Here is a 16,862-nt window from a genome sequence, read left to right on the forward strand (position 1 = left end):
ATTAAAAGAGAATCCTATATTGCAGTGATTCCGTTAGCTGAGGAAGGCAGACCCCCCCCCCCCCTGTTTTCCAAAACCCAAAGCATGGACCTCCTACTTTGGAAAATTTTGATATCTCTATGGTAATTTTTGTTATTTGAATGGTGCCACAGACCCCCTGGGTGGGTTAAATGGAGCTTCTCTGGTCTGTGGACCACCAGTAGGGAACCACCGCTGGTATGCTTATGACTTAAAGCAACATGGCTTTTGTGAACTGCTGTTTTTTTCTGGCGGTATGGCCACCACTTGGGATGATTCCTAAACCGCTTCCAGATTAAAACTCAACTCCTTCAGCACTCCAATTCAGCTGTACTGTATACTTTGAGCAAGAGAATAAATCTGTAGGGTCAACTAGTGTGCTCCTTCGTTCTACATACAAAGTAGACCTTAGTTGTGCTGCTGTGCCAGAGATAAGTAAATGTCCTTTCTGGGAGCTTCATATTTAGCCACAGTATGTTTTAGGTCTGTTAAGGGAAGAAACAATGCTGTCCAGGGTTGTAAAGACTGTGGAGAGAATAGTTGGGTGCACTCTTCCCACCTTGGATCAAATCTATGAACATGGGCAGATAAACACAGGTTGAGTTATTAAGGGGCATGTGCTAAATCAGTAGCCAAGTGTTATAATCCATTAGATCAGCTTAGAAAGCTAATTTCCTGGATTCTGAATCACAAAAGGAGACTCTGTGAGTACAGGGTGCTCCTAACTTCAGAAGGTCACCACCCAGTTTGCGGAGCAGGGTAGTGGCAGAGGGGAACGTTCTCACTCTCAAGATGGTACTTGTGTAGTGGGCTGTAACGCCTGTGGAGGCCTAATCAAATCGCCCGGTGCCAAAACTCAGATGCCCTTGACCTAAACACTTGTGACCAACGCCACTTAGGGTCACAGGAATTGGCCACAACTCCCTCTTGTTTCACCTTTTGAGCTTTCCTTCATAGTTAGATTTGGCCAGTGTCGGAAGCAACTGCATAAGTCATTCCTTCCACCCAAATGGACTCGCGCTTCCAAAACCGCAGATCCCATGACTGTGCCAAATGGCTTTTAAAAATGAGCGAAGCTTCAAAAGCAATTTATGATATAGCCCAGACGGAGGTTGCTCTAAGTATGACTGACAACTGAACAGTAGCTTCTTGGATCCTGGCCGTGTCACGTGCTCTCCCTTTTCCGCTCACATTTCTGGTGCAATTGTGATGAATGTGCCACTTGTTGCTATTTTGTCGTAGTTAGACGGAGCCATTTCTTTTAACGCAGAGAGGGCCGCTATAACAATAGTTTTCTATGAGGGCAAGCGTAACCTTGCCTACACAGGTCAAGCGGTTGTTTGTTTTCTTTAAACTGCCTCTAAAGGGAAGGAAGAGCTCTATCATAGGAATGTGGTGAAAGCTAAAGTACATTTTAATTGTGTTCTGTGGTCGGGAATGGGCAAATTTAGAACTGTACGCAGCAGGTCTCCCACTGATAAAAAAACCCCGGGACTTGGATGGGTGGTATCGGAACAATGCACAGCTAACTTCATTTCCGATTATGCAAGGTCTTTTGAGAACCATCAGTCCTTTGTTTTTGTTTGTTAGGAAGCTTGACTAATCATGGCGGCATGGTGCTGCAGCCACTTCCTGAAAGTTGTATTGAAATAGTATGGACTTAAAAGTAAAGGTAAAGGGACCCCTGACCATTAGGTCCAGTCGTGACCGACTCTGGGGTTGTGGCGCTCATCTCGCTTTATTGGCCGAGGGAACCGGCATACAGCTTCTGGGTCATGTGGCCAGCATAACTAAGCCGCTTCTGGCGAACCAGAGCAGCGCACGGAAACGCCGTTTACCTTCCCGCTGGAGCGGTACCTATTTATCTACTTGCACTTTGACATGCTTTCGAACTGTTAGGTTGGCAGGAGTAGTATGGACTTAATTTCTAGTAATTAATTCCGTTTGGGTGTCAAGCAAATACTAACATGGGACGTTGCTACTCATGGCTTTGAAAGTCCTGACCTGTAAAACCCTAAAAATTGCCAGATGCATTGAGAAGAATAGATCACATTGCTGATTTGATCCTCGTTTGGAAGGTTTCGTCAAGTCACGGTTCACAGGTTTAGACGTAAAGGCGTTTCCATTGTTTTATTTTTTGTGTAAACTGTCCTGGGAATACAATTGAAGGATGGTAACAGAAATACTTACAATGCATAACACAGTATACAAAGCTGAAAGCAGAGAGGGAATGTGGAGACGCAGGGCTTGTTCCAGATCGCCCAAACCAGGACATCTGAATCTCACCAATGGGACTTAAGCCAACTTGCAACTGAGATTGGTTCCATTGATTTTGGTGAGACTTTATAGCTCAGTGTCAGCCATGTTTGCACAGTGGACATAAGTCCTATTGAATTCATTTGGACTTACTCCCAGGTCAGTAGGGTTAGAACTGCAGCCTTAGTCATGACTGACGACTTTTGATGTGTTGGTGACTCACACTAATGTTTTTGCATCAAGAAACCCTGTGCAAGTACTTCTGCCTGCACAGCAAGGACCCCCCCCCCTCCATATTGGCTCAAGGGGCTGTCAGGAGAACCCCAGAACAGCAGGGGGAGGGGGTATTATTATTATTATTATTATTATTATTATTATTATTATTATTATTTACATCTGACAAGCTGGAATGCTTGCACAAGTAGAACCGTTGGAAAAGCGCAATGTTGAATTCCACCCAGAACCACTTTGAAGAGCATTTTTCTACAAGGCTCCTTTTCAAGGCTGAGATGTACTATTCCAAAATGTTTGATCCCAGCGAGCAACCAGCCCAGCCCAGCTAGATAATATAACACAGGGGTCAGCAACCTTTTCCAGCCGTGGGCCGGTCCACCGTCCCTCAGACCATGTGGTGGGCCGGACTATAATTTGAAAATAATAATAAAAATGAACAAATTCCTATGCCCCACAAATAACCCAGAGATGCATTTTAAATAAAATGACACATTCTACTCATGTAAAAACACGCTGATTCCCGGACCATTCGTGAGCCGGATTTAGAAGGCAATTGGGCCGCATCCGGCCCACGGGCCTTAGGTTGCCTACCCCTGGTATAACAGACCAAGGGTGTGGGGCTGTTCCTTCGGAGGCCTACATTTCAGTTCACTATTTGCGGTTACAGTAGTACCTCGGGTTAAGTACTTAATTCGTTCCAGAGGTCTGTACTTAACCTGAGGTACCACTTTAGCTAATGGGGCCTCCTGCTGCCGCTTTAGCACGATTTCTGTTTTCATCCTGAAGCAAAGTTCTTACCCCGAGGTAATATTTCTGGGTTAGCGGCGTATGTAACCTGAAGCGTATGTAACCTGAGGTACCACTGTATTCCTATTCTCCCCACCTCGACCTCCACCAAAGGCATGGATTGCCCTCTTAAGTATTTTCTGCTTTCATTTTCCTACCATCTGGTTAGTACAAGTGTTGTCATAGAATCATAGGACTGTAGAGTTGGGAGGATCATCTAACCAGTCCAGGCTCCTGCAATGTAGGGGATTGAACCTGCAACCTTGGTGTTATCGGCACCAAGCTCTTACCAACTGAGCTATCCAAGCTCTGGAAATATACATTCTGCTCAAGCGCAGACCTCTTTGGTACACATTTGCAGTAGCATGTGAAACAACAACAAAAACAACCTCCCCTGGAAAAAGGAGAAAGTTTATGACTTATTAAGATTTAATCTGTTACTGGAAATGTCCAAAAACAGCTTGGAAGTCCTAATTTAAGCATTCTGATGTAATTTAGGGTGTACAGTTTTAAAATAGGAAAACCCGAGGTAGTGCCCTCTTAGAACCCAGATCCTATTTTTGTATCTGAGATGGTAATTCTGGACTATAAGGCTGTCCTTAAGGAAAGAGCGGTCATTAAAGTAAATAGGAAAGGACAATAATGAAAGAGACTGACCCAGAAAAAGATTCACTGTTGGAACAGTGGTATTGCTTTAAATAGACACGTATGTCCCAGGAGCTGATTTTCTTTTACCACATGACTCAACTGGGCTACTGTGGAGGGATCTTCATCTATGATCGTCCCAGAAGCTTGAACAGAGGGCAGGGCCCTGTGGGTTTTGGACTGGTTTGATCTCTGTCAGCAGAAGTTCAGTTTTGAGATTCCTACCTTCTAAAATATTCAGCAAACACTCTCTTTTGGAAACTTTAGAACAGGCTTCTTCCTCTTTAATCACAGTCTCTTTAATAATAACTTGATTTTTCCAGCGAAGCTTTTTATAAGAATTTATTTGAAGTGTTTACTTTTTGGGCATGAGGAAAAAGCATGTCTTCTAAGCGTATCCCAAGAACTCTTTGAGAGAACAGTTTGCAGAGCAAAGCCCGATTCAAGCATTTCTTTTGCTGTTTTTAACCACCATAGTTAAATGGATCGTGATACTGCAAGGATAAAGATTATTGCAAGAATACAAAATGCTTATTTATAAAAATGGTGTCAAGGGAAAGGGGGTGTCTGCACTTTTCATTTAATTTTAAATTTATATACTGTTTTTCATCATCACTGTGCACAAGGCAGCTTTTCAATTGATAAATGAGTACGCATTAGATTTTTTTAGTATTCTGCAGGGCAGTATTCTGAATTGGCAAATCCCCCAAATTTTACCCAAGTCCTGCTTTGGGTATACAGTGGTACCTCGGGTTAAGTACTTAATTCGTTCCGGAGGTCCGTACTTAACCTGAAACTGTTCTTAACCTGAAGCACCACTTTAGCTAATGGGGCCTCCTGCTGCTACCGCGCCGCCGGAGCACGATTTCTGTTTTCATCCTGAAGCAAAGTTCTTAACCTGAAGCACTATTTCTGGGTTAGCAGAGTCTGTAACCTGAAGCGTATGTAACCTGAAGTGTATGTAACCCGAGGTAGCACTGTACTTCAGTAGCAGTGATGTGCCTTTCTCTTACTTTCTTCTCCTTTCCTTGCCAGTTTCAGAGCCAAATCACATGAGCCTTTGTGCACATGGCATGTGCTGGTGGTTGTCATTTCCTTCCTTCCTTCCTTCCTTCCTTCCTTCCTTCCTTCCTTTTGGCCAATTCAAGTTAATTTCAATCCACACTGCTCTATGCCAGAAGGGTCATGCAACTGCCACACACTGAAGTTGCACAGCTAGACTCATAGGACATATTCACACAACCCTGCTCTGTGCAGGCAAAGCCAATCCAAGCAGAATGAACAGTGCGGCTGTTGAGCACAGACGGATTTGTTAGAACGGGTCCCTAAATCCTGCGAGGAAGCTAAAGCCTTTCCTTCCCGGTTGCATTGTGTGGTTTTGCGCAGGTCGACTCTGTAGTACTGTACCTCCTCCCCTACAATCCCTTTTGTGTCGTGTCTTTTAGATTGTAAGCATAAGGGCAGGAACTACGTTTGTAAGCTGCTCCAGAAGCTCTCTTTAGCTGAAGGTTGAGATTTCTTTTAAAAAGCTTTAAATAAGTCTTTAGTGCAGCTTGCACCTTGATAAGTGTGTTTAGGAGGATTGCAGTCTTATGGAGGAGTCCCATGCATGGTTACTCACAGGTAAAACTTATCCACACTTAATTTTTGCCCCGCCCTGTTCTTTTTTTGCCTCAAGCTTTCCTCGCAAAAACCTGCTCTTTAAAGCTAAATTGGTGCAAATGTCGGTTCGAGTTTCTCCGTGGATTGATGTTTGCTCCAATTGAGCTTTAAAGAGCAGGTTTTTGCAGGAAACGCAAAACAACAACCACAGGCACTCAGACACGAGAGCTTTAAATCGGCAACTGTGCCAGGAAAGATCAGAGGAAAGGCGTGTTGAGCTGAACAGCCCCCTGTTGAGCTGAACGGGACTTAGTGCTATGTGAATGTGGACAGAATTGGCTGGAATTTGTAGGCACTAAGCTTTTTACAGAGCAGGAAAAAGCACTGAAATCCTCAGCTTTTAAAGTTTGCAAGCAAACCGGAGGTTTGTTTTTGGTCTGGCTTTTCCCCCCAGCCCTTAATTCCTTGTTTCTTTCTTGCATGATGGAATCCTCACAAGGTAAAAGTAATAAAGCAGTTTCTCTCTTCTGATAACCATTCACAGCTAGCAGCTTCTCCTCAAGCAGGGACATGTTGGGTGTCACATCAGGACATGGCTGAAGGAGGATTTTGTTTGATGTTCTACCAAAACCACTTCACTGCTTGGAATGTGCAGTTCTGAGACGCACAAGCAAATGCTTTGTAATGAGCACTAGGATTTATTCAAGACGTCTCTATGTTTGAGCCCTTCACAGAGCCCTGAATATTATTAACACGGACATAGGTAGGTTCGCAAAGGTAAAATAGCCCAAAAGGAAAATTCCTCCCAGAATAGTTTCCTGGCAGGACAACCCGTACTCCTTCGTGGAGTATGGTCAGCACAATATGGCGTGTGTTGTCTACTGCCTGGTGCTTGCAGTCACAGATGCCAGCGGGCACACAATCCATTGGGAGGTTTTCCAGTAAAAGCCCCATTGTAGTAAATGGAAGCTGTGCAAGATTTCACGGTGGGCAAAAAGATGGCAGGCATTATTTCTGGGTAAAGTGAAAGTCTGTAATAGCATTTTCACAGCTTCTGCCCATTCACCTGTAGGTAAGGTAAAAGGTAAAGGACACCTGGACAGTTAAGTCCAGTCAAAGGCAACTATGGAGTTGCGGTGCTCATCTCACTTTCAGGTCGAGGGAGCTGGTGTTTCTCCACAAACAGCTTTCCGGGTCATGTGGCCAGCATGACTAAACCGCTTCTGGCGCAACAGAACACCGTGAAAGAAACCAAAGTGCACGGAAACACCATTTACCTTCCTGCCACAGCAGTACCTGTTTATCTACTTGCACTGGCATGCTTTCAAACTGTTAGGTTGGCAGGAGCTGGGGCAGAGCAACAGGCGCTCACTCCGTTGCGGGGATTCGAACCGCCGACCTACTGATCGGCAAGCCCAAGAGGCTCAGTGGTTTAGACCACAGGCTCTAACAGTAACTCTTCCCCACCAAGAGAGAGGTGCCCCCTATTCCCCCTCAACCTCCTATGGTTGGATGCCTGTGTTTACTTGGAGACAACCCAACACCCCCCCCCACATGCACCTTATAACTTAGTCGCAATCTAGAAGTTAAAAATAAAACTTGCAGCTCTGAGCATGCTTACTTGAAAATCAATTCCATCAAAATCAATAGGACTGGTGTTTTCAGAAGAATGTTTAGCATAGTATAAGAGAAGTGTATTATTATTTCTCTTTCTGAAATCTGATAGGAGGAAGGAAGCTTGTCCTGACCCTTACAGTGCACTTAGCTTCTTTGCTTCTCTGTGCTGTGTTCTGCCACACAAGTTATTTGTGGCCCCATTGCTGTCCATGCCAGCCATCAGGTACTTGACAAGTTGGGAGAGCCAGACCGTCATGGATCCCTGCGTGCCCAGCTTGATGTGGCATTGTAGTATCTACTTAGTTGGTTTATGCAATGGCCATATGGTACACGGTTGCATAGACAAGCAGGCTGCCCATAAATCACCCCTCTTCAATTTGTGCAACTTCACTGGGAGCAGTGGCTTATGATGGGAAGCGTGGAAAGTATTGCTGGCTCTAGTATCTTGAGATACATTCAATTCTTCATTCAGTTTATATGTCCAAGCTATCAAGGCTATGAGTTATAGTACATGTTTATGCACACCATCCAACATTTCTCTGATCAAAATAGGGGTGTCCTATTCCATACCTGCCAACACTTCTCTGATGAACATTGGGACATCCTACCACACCCTCGAACATTTCTGCGATGGAAATAGGAAAAGCGGGATCACATCAGAAATCGGGACAGCTTCTGTAAATCTGGGACTGTCTCTGGAAAATAGGGACACTTGGATCTGATTTATGTAAAAAGTGCCACACATTACCTTTGAAAATTCTTAATGGCTTTGGACCCTGGTACTTAAAGAACTGTCTCCAGGTGGTATAATTGTCATCAGAGGCCCTGTTCTGTATCCTGTTGCCCTCTGAAGGTAGGTGGGTGGTGATCAGAGAGAATTGCTTTTAAGCAACACTTTTAACTAGTGTTGCTTGCTTAAGAAGCACGGAACGATCTGTAAGGGGAACATGAATTTGTTCTAGCTCCAACTGAAACGGAAAGTTAATTTCTAAATCTGGCATTCCTCTTCCTTAATTTGCTTAGCTCGCTAGAATTGCTAAACCACATTCAGAGAAGCAGCTGAAACATGGAGGGAATTAATCAGTTTACTAACTCAGAAGTTAATTTTCGGTTTCTGCTTGAGACGGACATGGCAGCAATAACTATCTTCTAGTTAAGATGCTTCCCTCACACCCCCCTTGTTTTTTAACATTTAGTTTTAAATAAGCAGACCATAAAAAATTCACAAAATGCTTCCTCAATTATGTTGTAATTTTCATTGGTATATTAGTAACAGATGCATTTTCGTATTTTTCGATTAATTGCCAAAGGGGGCAGAAATTGCCTGGCCAAAATTAGAGTTTGCCTTGCAATTCTCACCTGTGGTACCAACAACCTTCCACCTGGAAGGAAGGTCCGACTCACATGCCTTTTGTCCCAAAGAAGGAAGACTCTTACGCTGGGAGTATTATTATTTTTTTTCAGTGGCTCCCTCACATTCTCTGTAACATTACACTGTAAAATGTAGCATCTAAGGCTCTGCCACGTTTCATTGCTGTTATGGGTGAACTTGTATATACTGGGGACAATAATTTACCACAGTGAAATAGCCCTCAGGAAGCTTGTGGGATGTTTATGTTGCTTCCATCTTTTGTAAGCTGTGCCTCATGATATTATTTTCATCGTTTCTCTGGGACGGTGCCCCTGTTCTTAACACAGGTTAACACTTTGCTGAATGGGACTCGCTCCCAGTTAAGTTTGCCCAGCTCTCCCATATGCACCCTCATCGTTGCAGCCTAGGTTGACTTGATTCAACACATACACACACACTTCATAATCTTTCCCCTTAGGAACAACGTTTCCTCATTCAACCTCCCAAATAATATATATGCAGGCCTCTGTTGATCACCTGGCTTGGGGATTAATTACATACTACAAGCGGCAGCTGCATATGATGGGACTCTTCAACATCATAAGGCTCTGAAACTACTTGGCCAATTTGCACGGTGTTACCAAACAGCATCATGTCTGGGGAAGGGTAGTCCATTGCTTTTGGACCTAGGACACTTCTAAGGCAGGTCCAAGAACCCTTTGGCCTTCCAGATGTTACTGAACTACAGCTCCCATTAGCCACAGCAGACGTAGCCAGTGGCCAGGGATGCTGGGAGTGTTATTACAACCACATCCGAAGGGCCAGCGCTTCCCCACACTCGCTCAAAGGCAATCCGGTGCCCCTCCAGATGTTTTGGTCTCCAACTCCTATTGGCTTAGCCAGCATAGCCAATGGGAGTTAGAAGAATAGAACTGGACCCTAGTTGGACTAGGGTCATCTGGTCCAACACCCTGCAGTGTAGGAATCTTTTGCCCCACGTGGGGTTCGTACCCACAACCCTGAGATTAAGAATCTTATGCTCTCCTAACTGAGCTATCCAGTGAGACTTCATAGTTGTATAGTCCAAAACATCTAGAGGGCACCAGATTGAGGAGGGCTGTTCTAGGGCACTCAGGTCCAGTTAAAAAAAATCATTACAATGGAGCTATGCTCCTTGCCCCTTTTGAAACATCTTTGGGAAGGGGAAGCTTGTAGCAAAAAAGGGGGGCAGAATGGGAAGAGGCTAGGGTCTTTCATTAGTGGACTATTTTCTCTTGACACCGTCTCCCCACTCCCCGCCCTGCAGGGTTCCTGACTCATATTTAACGAGAGTTCCTTTACAAGGGAGAAACATTTACTGGACTGGCATTACTCATGATGTGTAGTTTTGCTCAGCGTGTGAGTTATTTGCAGCTGAGCTAATGGCAGCCAGAGTGCCTGTGATGTCATGCTGCTTTGCAGCCGCAGGTGACATCAGAGTAGATTGGCCAGTGTACCAAGAGGGCAGTTAGCGAGGGCAGAGTTGGAGGATGAAGCTGCAAGAGGGATGAGGTCAGCAGAGAGAGAATAGATATTATGGGATGGTGGATATTATACTGATGGTTTTTTGTGTTGCTGTTTTTTAAAATACAATTAATTAATGGTACAAATCAATGTTGTCTTGCTTGCTTCTGCATGAGGCCCAGCCTCTTCGAAAGCTTCTCTCAGAGATGATGTCTCTCTTGTGTACCATCCCTGACAATAATAGAAGAGATGGACACCCTTTTCTTCCCTGGACGGACTCTGCGCCTTTAACGGTTCTGTGGCCTGCACACAGCCTGGCCCTATAGCACTTCCCAACAGGAAATAACACAACCCTGGATTTCAAAATATTAAGTGTTCTACTCCCACTTGGCTCCCGACAAGTAAACAGTCCTCTTTGTTCTCTGCTTCGCACCAACCAAGTGCCTGCGTTTTTCCTCACCCACAGACAACAGACTTCCTCTCTAAGGGCAGCTTGTTGTGTTGTGTTTTGTAATTGGATAGGGAGCAGAGCAAGTAGAAAACGCACTTGCCTCCACATCACTTGTGAGAGTGCACATATGTATAAACAACCACTTTCTCCTTTAAAATCCACAGACTTGGCGACTGGGGAAGGCTCTTCTCTGCTATCTTGAGAGGAAAATAGTACAGTTGAGCCACCCTGGCATATTGAAAACAGAGCAGCGCCTTCAGTAGTCATAGATGAAATGGCACCTCTTGATGTTCCCACTTTCGGTGTTGATTTTGTAATGCAGCAGTAAGTGGTACACCCAATGCATCACAATGCTTAAAAATGTACTGGTAAGCAAATTTCATTCCCGCATAAACTCAGGTAGTTCAGTGTCTCTCAGTTTGAAAGCAAAACATGGAACCATCTAAAAATAAAGTGGTTTCTACATATTCCAGGAAATCTCTAAGAGACACATTTGTATGAACGTTTTTTAAAACCAGGCCTGGGTTGATGGGGGGGGGGGAGAGGAGTGAACCCCAGTAAACCAAAACCAACAAAAAGTGTGGTTTAATATACACACAAATATCTCTACCCTCCTCCTCCTGCCTGGTTCACACACTCTTGCACACCCTTAGAACTTCACACAAGGAAAATAGTTTGCTCTGAGTTCCGCTATATCTCTGTAACAACATGATTTAGAGCTAATATCCTGTTCAGTACCTTTTTCTGTCCCCTCGCCACGAGCAAAGTTCATGCCGTGGATTTTCAGAAGAAATGATCTGGGACGCCCACCCCCATATATGATTGCTTGATCTTTTCTTGCTTTTCTCTCTCTCATCCAATTCTTGCCAGTTCAGTGTTAGCTTTGCCCGATACTGCTTTGTGGCAAAGAACTGAAATATTTTGTTTGTTTGTTTCCTTGGAGACCTGAAGGCCAAACTATAAAGCAATTTTTCAGAACAGTTGGAGGGCTTCAAGTCCGCAAATCGATAGTTACAGGAAAATGCATCCTTTTGAGCTGAGATATGAATTACGAAAAAAGCTAAAACTGTAGCTCAGTATAGGGATGAATCTATGTAATTACAGTGTTACCTCGGGTTAAGTATTTAATTCGTTCCAGAGGTCCGTTCTTAACCTGAAACTGTTCTTAACCTGAAGCACCACTTTAGCTAATGGGGCCTCCTGCTGCTGCCGCACCACCGCAGCATGATTTCTGTTCTCACCCTGAAGCAAAGTTCTTAACCTGAAGCACTGTTTCTAGGTTAGCGGAGTCTGTAACCTGAAGCGTATGTAACCTGAGGTACCACTGTACATTGTTCGTTAGACTGGTGGGAGTGCATGGGCTTTTATCCCTTTTAGTATTAAGGTCAGGTGTGTGTTTGGGCATTTAAAAGAATGGGGGAGCTGTATGTTATGGATTATGTAGCCTGTGGCAGAAAGCTCAGGCTGTGTTGCTCTGCTCCCCACCTCAGAAGAACAGAACTAAAAACACACCAAGGGTCAGGATTCACTAGCATGGCACAGTCCGAAGCTTGGACTCAGTTTACAGTACGTTTGCCAGCAAGGCTGGCCATTGCTGAATATAAACATCCTCTTTGGCCTGTTCATATGAGTTATGTGATAATATAAAACCATTTCTCCTCAACAAGATTATGTCTTAAGTGTCCACTCTATGCATCATTACACTCTGCAGTTTGAAACGGGAATAGTGATTGAGCCCATTAGCGCTGTGATGGAAGTGACGAATAGCCTGATGCGATAAACTGACCTGTGGCGCAAACACTGTGGGCAGAACACCCAGTCAAGTAGGGTGGCCATGCCTGTCCCCTTTCTATGCACATTTCCCATTTGGGAGGGGAAAATAAGGCTATGCTCAGTGTTAGGGTACCAAGGGGTTGCTCGAGAGCAAGTAGGCAAATGCCTCCCTGCTCGGCTGTGAAGCCTTGCTTTTGATGCCAAAATAAACTTTCTCTGTGCAGAGCGCCACTCCCCCATGGCTGGCTCATTCACTGGCAGAATCTGTGAGTGGGCGGTCCTTAAACCTTCCCCAGCAGAGTAGTTTCTTGATGCCCAATATGCTCCTCCCCTCTCGGCGTGGAAGCCTACTGCGCAGGGAGGGTGTGGGTAACGAAGGACCTCTCTCCTCCCCGCTTTGCCCAGGCAAGGTGTCCTGGCACCGCCTCGCCTCCTCCGAGCCCTGAAGCTCCTCTCCACTGGAGGCGTGGTTACTCTCCTCCGCGGTGGAGGAGGAGCTGCTTCCCACAATCTTTGGGGGCTCTCTGTAATCCATCCGGCTTTTCCCCTCTCGCCCTTGAGCCGATGGCAGTTCCCTGACACTCAGCTTTGCATCGAGGCCAGGCGGCAGAAGATGGACCAGGTGTCTGATAAAGTTCTCTTTCTTTCTTTCTTTCACTGAAGCATCTCTTCTCTCTCATTTCAGATTATTCTGCAATGACTACAGCAAGATACAGACCTACTTGGGACTTGGTGCTCGATCCTCTCGTGTCGTGCAAACTCTGCCTTGGAGAATTTCCAGTGGAGCAGATGACAACAATCGCACAATGCCAGTGCATCTTCTGTACTTTGGTTAGTAAGCTTCAAACAATGTATGCGCCTCGGCTGGAAACGGTTCTGTTGTCCACACCACACCCGCCAAGATCTGTGCAAAGCCAACGAGAGTTATGCTTGAGGATTTGTGGGTTGTACGTGCCGCACATGCGTACATAGTTAATGCAGGAGTGCGGGCATAGTCCCAGGGTTGTTGTGGTGCTTTTACACCTCCTGTTGTATTACCCTGGTGCTTAATACCACACATACAGAACTGTGGGGAAATTCTGGGCTGCTTCAGGGAAGATGGAAGTGGTGAGGTTTATTGGACAGAAGCTCCCAAGATGCACCTTGCTGGTTCAGTCGCTGGCGTTTGGCCTAATCTCACTTGCAGCGCTTGTGAGAGGATAAAATGGAGGTAATCCTTATAGGTGCCACTTTTGCAGAGGGTTAAAAATATTATAATGATAATTTTGTGCCCATATATGGATAAGCGGGCACCTGGGGCTTATTCAGACCAATATTGTTATGATCTGTTACCGGATTGTGAGGTTGTGTTTATTAAGTTGTGTGCCTTTCTTCATAAAAAAGCACATCTGAAAGAAAGAGGGGGATGGAATGTGTGTGTGTGTGTGTGTGTGTGTGTGAGGAGGGTGTCTTTGTGCTACATCAGCGACATTTCAAACAGAGAAGCCAAAGAGCAATCTCCTAAACGGCTGTGTGGAGCTTTTGACGTCTGGGTTTTGAAAAGCAGCGTGCCACAGAAAAGAAAGAGCCATCTGGTTAAGGTCATAAGTGTATTGAGAATGGCATGGGCGGGAAGCGAGTGGGCGTCGAGCTTCATCCATCTCCAGTTAAAAACAAAAGCCTAAAGTAGCTTCAGTATGTATTTACACAGGGAGAACTTGGCCGGGTCGGGTCTAGAAGGGTAGCAAGGAAGAAGACTAGTTTCAGTCAAAGAACACCACCCACTTCTACAGGTTTTTTTCCCCTTAAAAAAGAAATTAATAGGACTGAGTCTAAGCAACAGCCAAGCAGAAAATTCTTCGGAGATTCTGGGGGTGGGTAGAGGGTGCAAAACTCCTCCCTTGGCTTAAACAAAAAATGCAACCCAAATGACTTTCAGCTTCATTCTTCTGCAGCTTCATTCTTCTTGCCCAGGTGATGGGGACTCTCTTATTTCCTTCAGGCGCTGCACTTCGCAGCACAGGAAGGCTTAAGAGCAACTCCGTGCCCTGCTCAAGTTTCCCATTGCCTGATTTGTAACTATCTGGATAGTCAACAATTCTGCGGCTACACTCATTCCACATTTGGCTGTTTTTGAGGTTCTCTTCTCTCCCCCTTCCCTCCCACTTTATCTGAAGCTTGCATTGTACTTCCATAAACCTCTGGGTTCCCCCAAGCTGGCTGACATCTCCCTGTTGTGTGTTCATAGGAGCATTTTGGCTACGTAAACAATGGTACTGAAAGCCTGAATGTTGTAAATAAAGGGAATGATGGCAAGGGCCCTTTAAGGCAGGGTTCCTAGGAGCGATTGAGCCTAGGTACAAACTTGACTGTTCTAGACTCTTTGTTGTTGTTGAAATCACTGAGTTTGGCTTTACTTCAAACTTTTTTTATAGAATTGCAGCTCTGAGCAGCTCCCTTAAACTGGGGAGGACTAAATGCAGCTGTTAAGAGATCTGCCATTTATTACAGTTCAGTACGTTGGTAGGAACTGCTGGAAGATCTCTTTCATTTTTGTGGGTGGAAAAATGAATGGAAAAAGAGCCACACAGAGATCTTTCAGAGCTACATAGTCGGAACGAAGTACACATCCTACGCCAACGTTTTAGTCTGCACTAGTAAAGGATCATTATATAACTGAATAGCCCTCACTACATTGGCAACCCCTGAAGTGTTGCTGGAAAGGAGCTCATAAAGGATAATCTCCTTGACACATTAGCATAATGTTTTCGTTTTTTTGGGGGGGGGGATAGATCGGTTAGCTTAATTCACAATGTTACATTTTGGAACAGTTTCTATTACAAACCAACCCAATCGCCGCTAAGCGATAGCAAGAGATTCCCGGTGTGTGTGTTTGAGCACTTAACCAGGGTTTGTGTTTCCTTGTTGTGTCCCGCACCCATGCCTCTCCCTGATTGATAATTATGTGAGGGTGAGTGGCTGTTGGAGAATCAAACCATCTTTAAATTAAAACACAGTTCACGAGCTGAGAAGCACCTAAGAGTACTGCTAATTAATCCTTTCGGCGACAATTTCTGAAACTGCTTTCCTAGAATATATTCCAGTTTCTCGGCTATTAATCTCACCGTCTGCAGCCAGTCACTTCCCCTAGTCATGCTTCTCCCAGCTTCTTTTAACGGTTAGCCAGCACTGTGCTCTCTCTCGGAGCAGCTTTGCAAGAGCATCTGCTGCCAGTGCCCTTTGACATGTTCTCCAGCAAACATGTAGCCCTGTGTCCTTTTTTAAGGAAGCATCCCTCTCAGCTCCATCTGAGGCCTTGTATAAGCCACAGCCGTGATTAAAAATGCACTGATGCTTTGCAGGGGAATTACTTGCCAGCCGAGCAGGATTAGCGCGGTACGAAGGTTGCAGAAACGGACCCTTTCCTCAGCCCACGTTTCACCGCTGTGTGGGCGGGAAGAGCTTTCCAAGGTTGTCAAGCTGCCTGTTATCTTCTGGTGCAGAGGAAAAAAACCACACACATAGTGCTGGCCCTGGCATAGTTGGCCAGCCTTGCTTGTAGAATAAGTGCAGTTGAAACGAGTTTGCAAAGAGGCAGGTAGAAGAGGGCAGGAGCTCCTGTTCACAGAAGGGCTGTAGCTCAGCAGTAGAACACCTGCTTTGCATGCAGAAGGCTCTAGATTCAATCCCTGGCATCTCCAGGAAGGGCTAGAGAACCACTGCCAGTCATTGTAGACAATATGGCACTAGAGAGAACACTGCAGATAATATGGAGCTAGAGAGACAAAGGTCTCTTTAGTACAAGGCAGCTTCCCATGAAGAAGAAGAAGAAGAGTTTGGATTTGATATCCCGCTTTATCACTACCCTAAGGAGTCTCAAAGCGGCTCACAAACTCCTTTCCCTTCCTTCCCCACAACAAACACTCTGTGAGGTGAGTGAGGCTGAGAGACTTCAGAGAAGTGTGACTAGCCCAAGGTCACCCAGCAGTTGCATGTGGAGGAGCAGGGAAGCGAACCCGGTTCACCAGATTACGAGTCCACCACTCTTAACCACTACACCACACTGGCTCCATGAATGAACTGGTCCCCTGCTCCCTTGCATTTGGAAGAGGTATGAGCAATGACACCCATATATGGATGTTGTTCCTCTGTACTCATGCAAGAGAATTATTATCGTTATTGCTGCTGCTGCAGTTTATGTACCACCCTTTATCAAAAGATACCTGGCAGTTTACAGCATTAAAAACACATTGCAGAACATCGATGATAAAAACATAATAAAAAGCATACTGACAGACAGCCCAATAATAAAATAGTCATCATAATAGCAGCCCCCCCCCCCACTTTCACAGGCCATAGATTATTTAATAGCCATAGGCCTGGGTAAAGAGGAATGTTTTTGCCTGGCACCTAAAGACATGTAATGATGACGTCAGGCGAGCCTCTCTGGGGAGAGCATTCCACAATCGGGGAGCCACCACAGAAAAGGCCCACTCTCTTGTTGCCACCCTCCAAACCTCTCTGGGATGGGGGACATAGAGAAGGGCCTCAGATGACAAGCAGGCTGGGTTTGTATGGGGAGAGGTGATTCTTAAGGTATTGAGGTCCTGAGCTGTGTAAGGCTTTATAGGTCAACACCAGCACTCT

General features: G+C 45.2%; 1 protein-coding gene across 1 annotated transcript in view; it reads left to right on the top strand.

Annotated features, from left to right (window-relative positions):
- RNF144A (ring finger protein 144A) overlaps positions 1-16,862 on the top strand; it is a 53,373-nt gene that overhangs the window by 25,749 nt on the left and 10,762 nt on the right. Inside the window, exon 2 of the mRNA XM_083495726.1 lies at positions 12,922-13,067. Coding sequence (XP_083351852.1) covers positions 12,933-13,067 — 135 coding nt within the window. The 5' untranslated portion in view covers positions 12,922-12,932. The remainder of the gene's footprint in view (positions 1-12,921; positions 13,068-16,862) is intronic.

This window comes from Podarcis liolepis, assembly GCF_965112155.1.
Source record: "Podarcis liolepis genome assembly, chromosome: 3".
NCBI classification, from domain to species: Eukaryota; Metazoa; Chordata; class Lepidosauria; order Squamata; family Lacertidae; genus Podarcis; species Podarcis liolepis.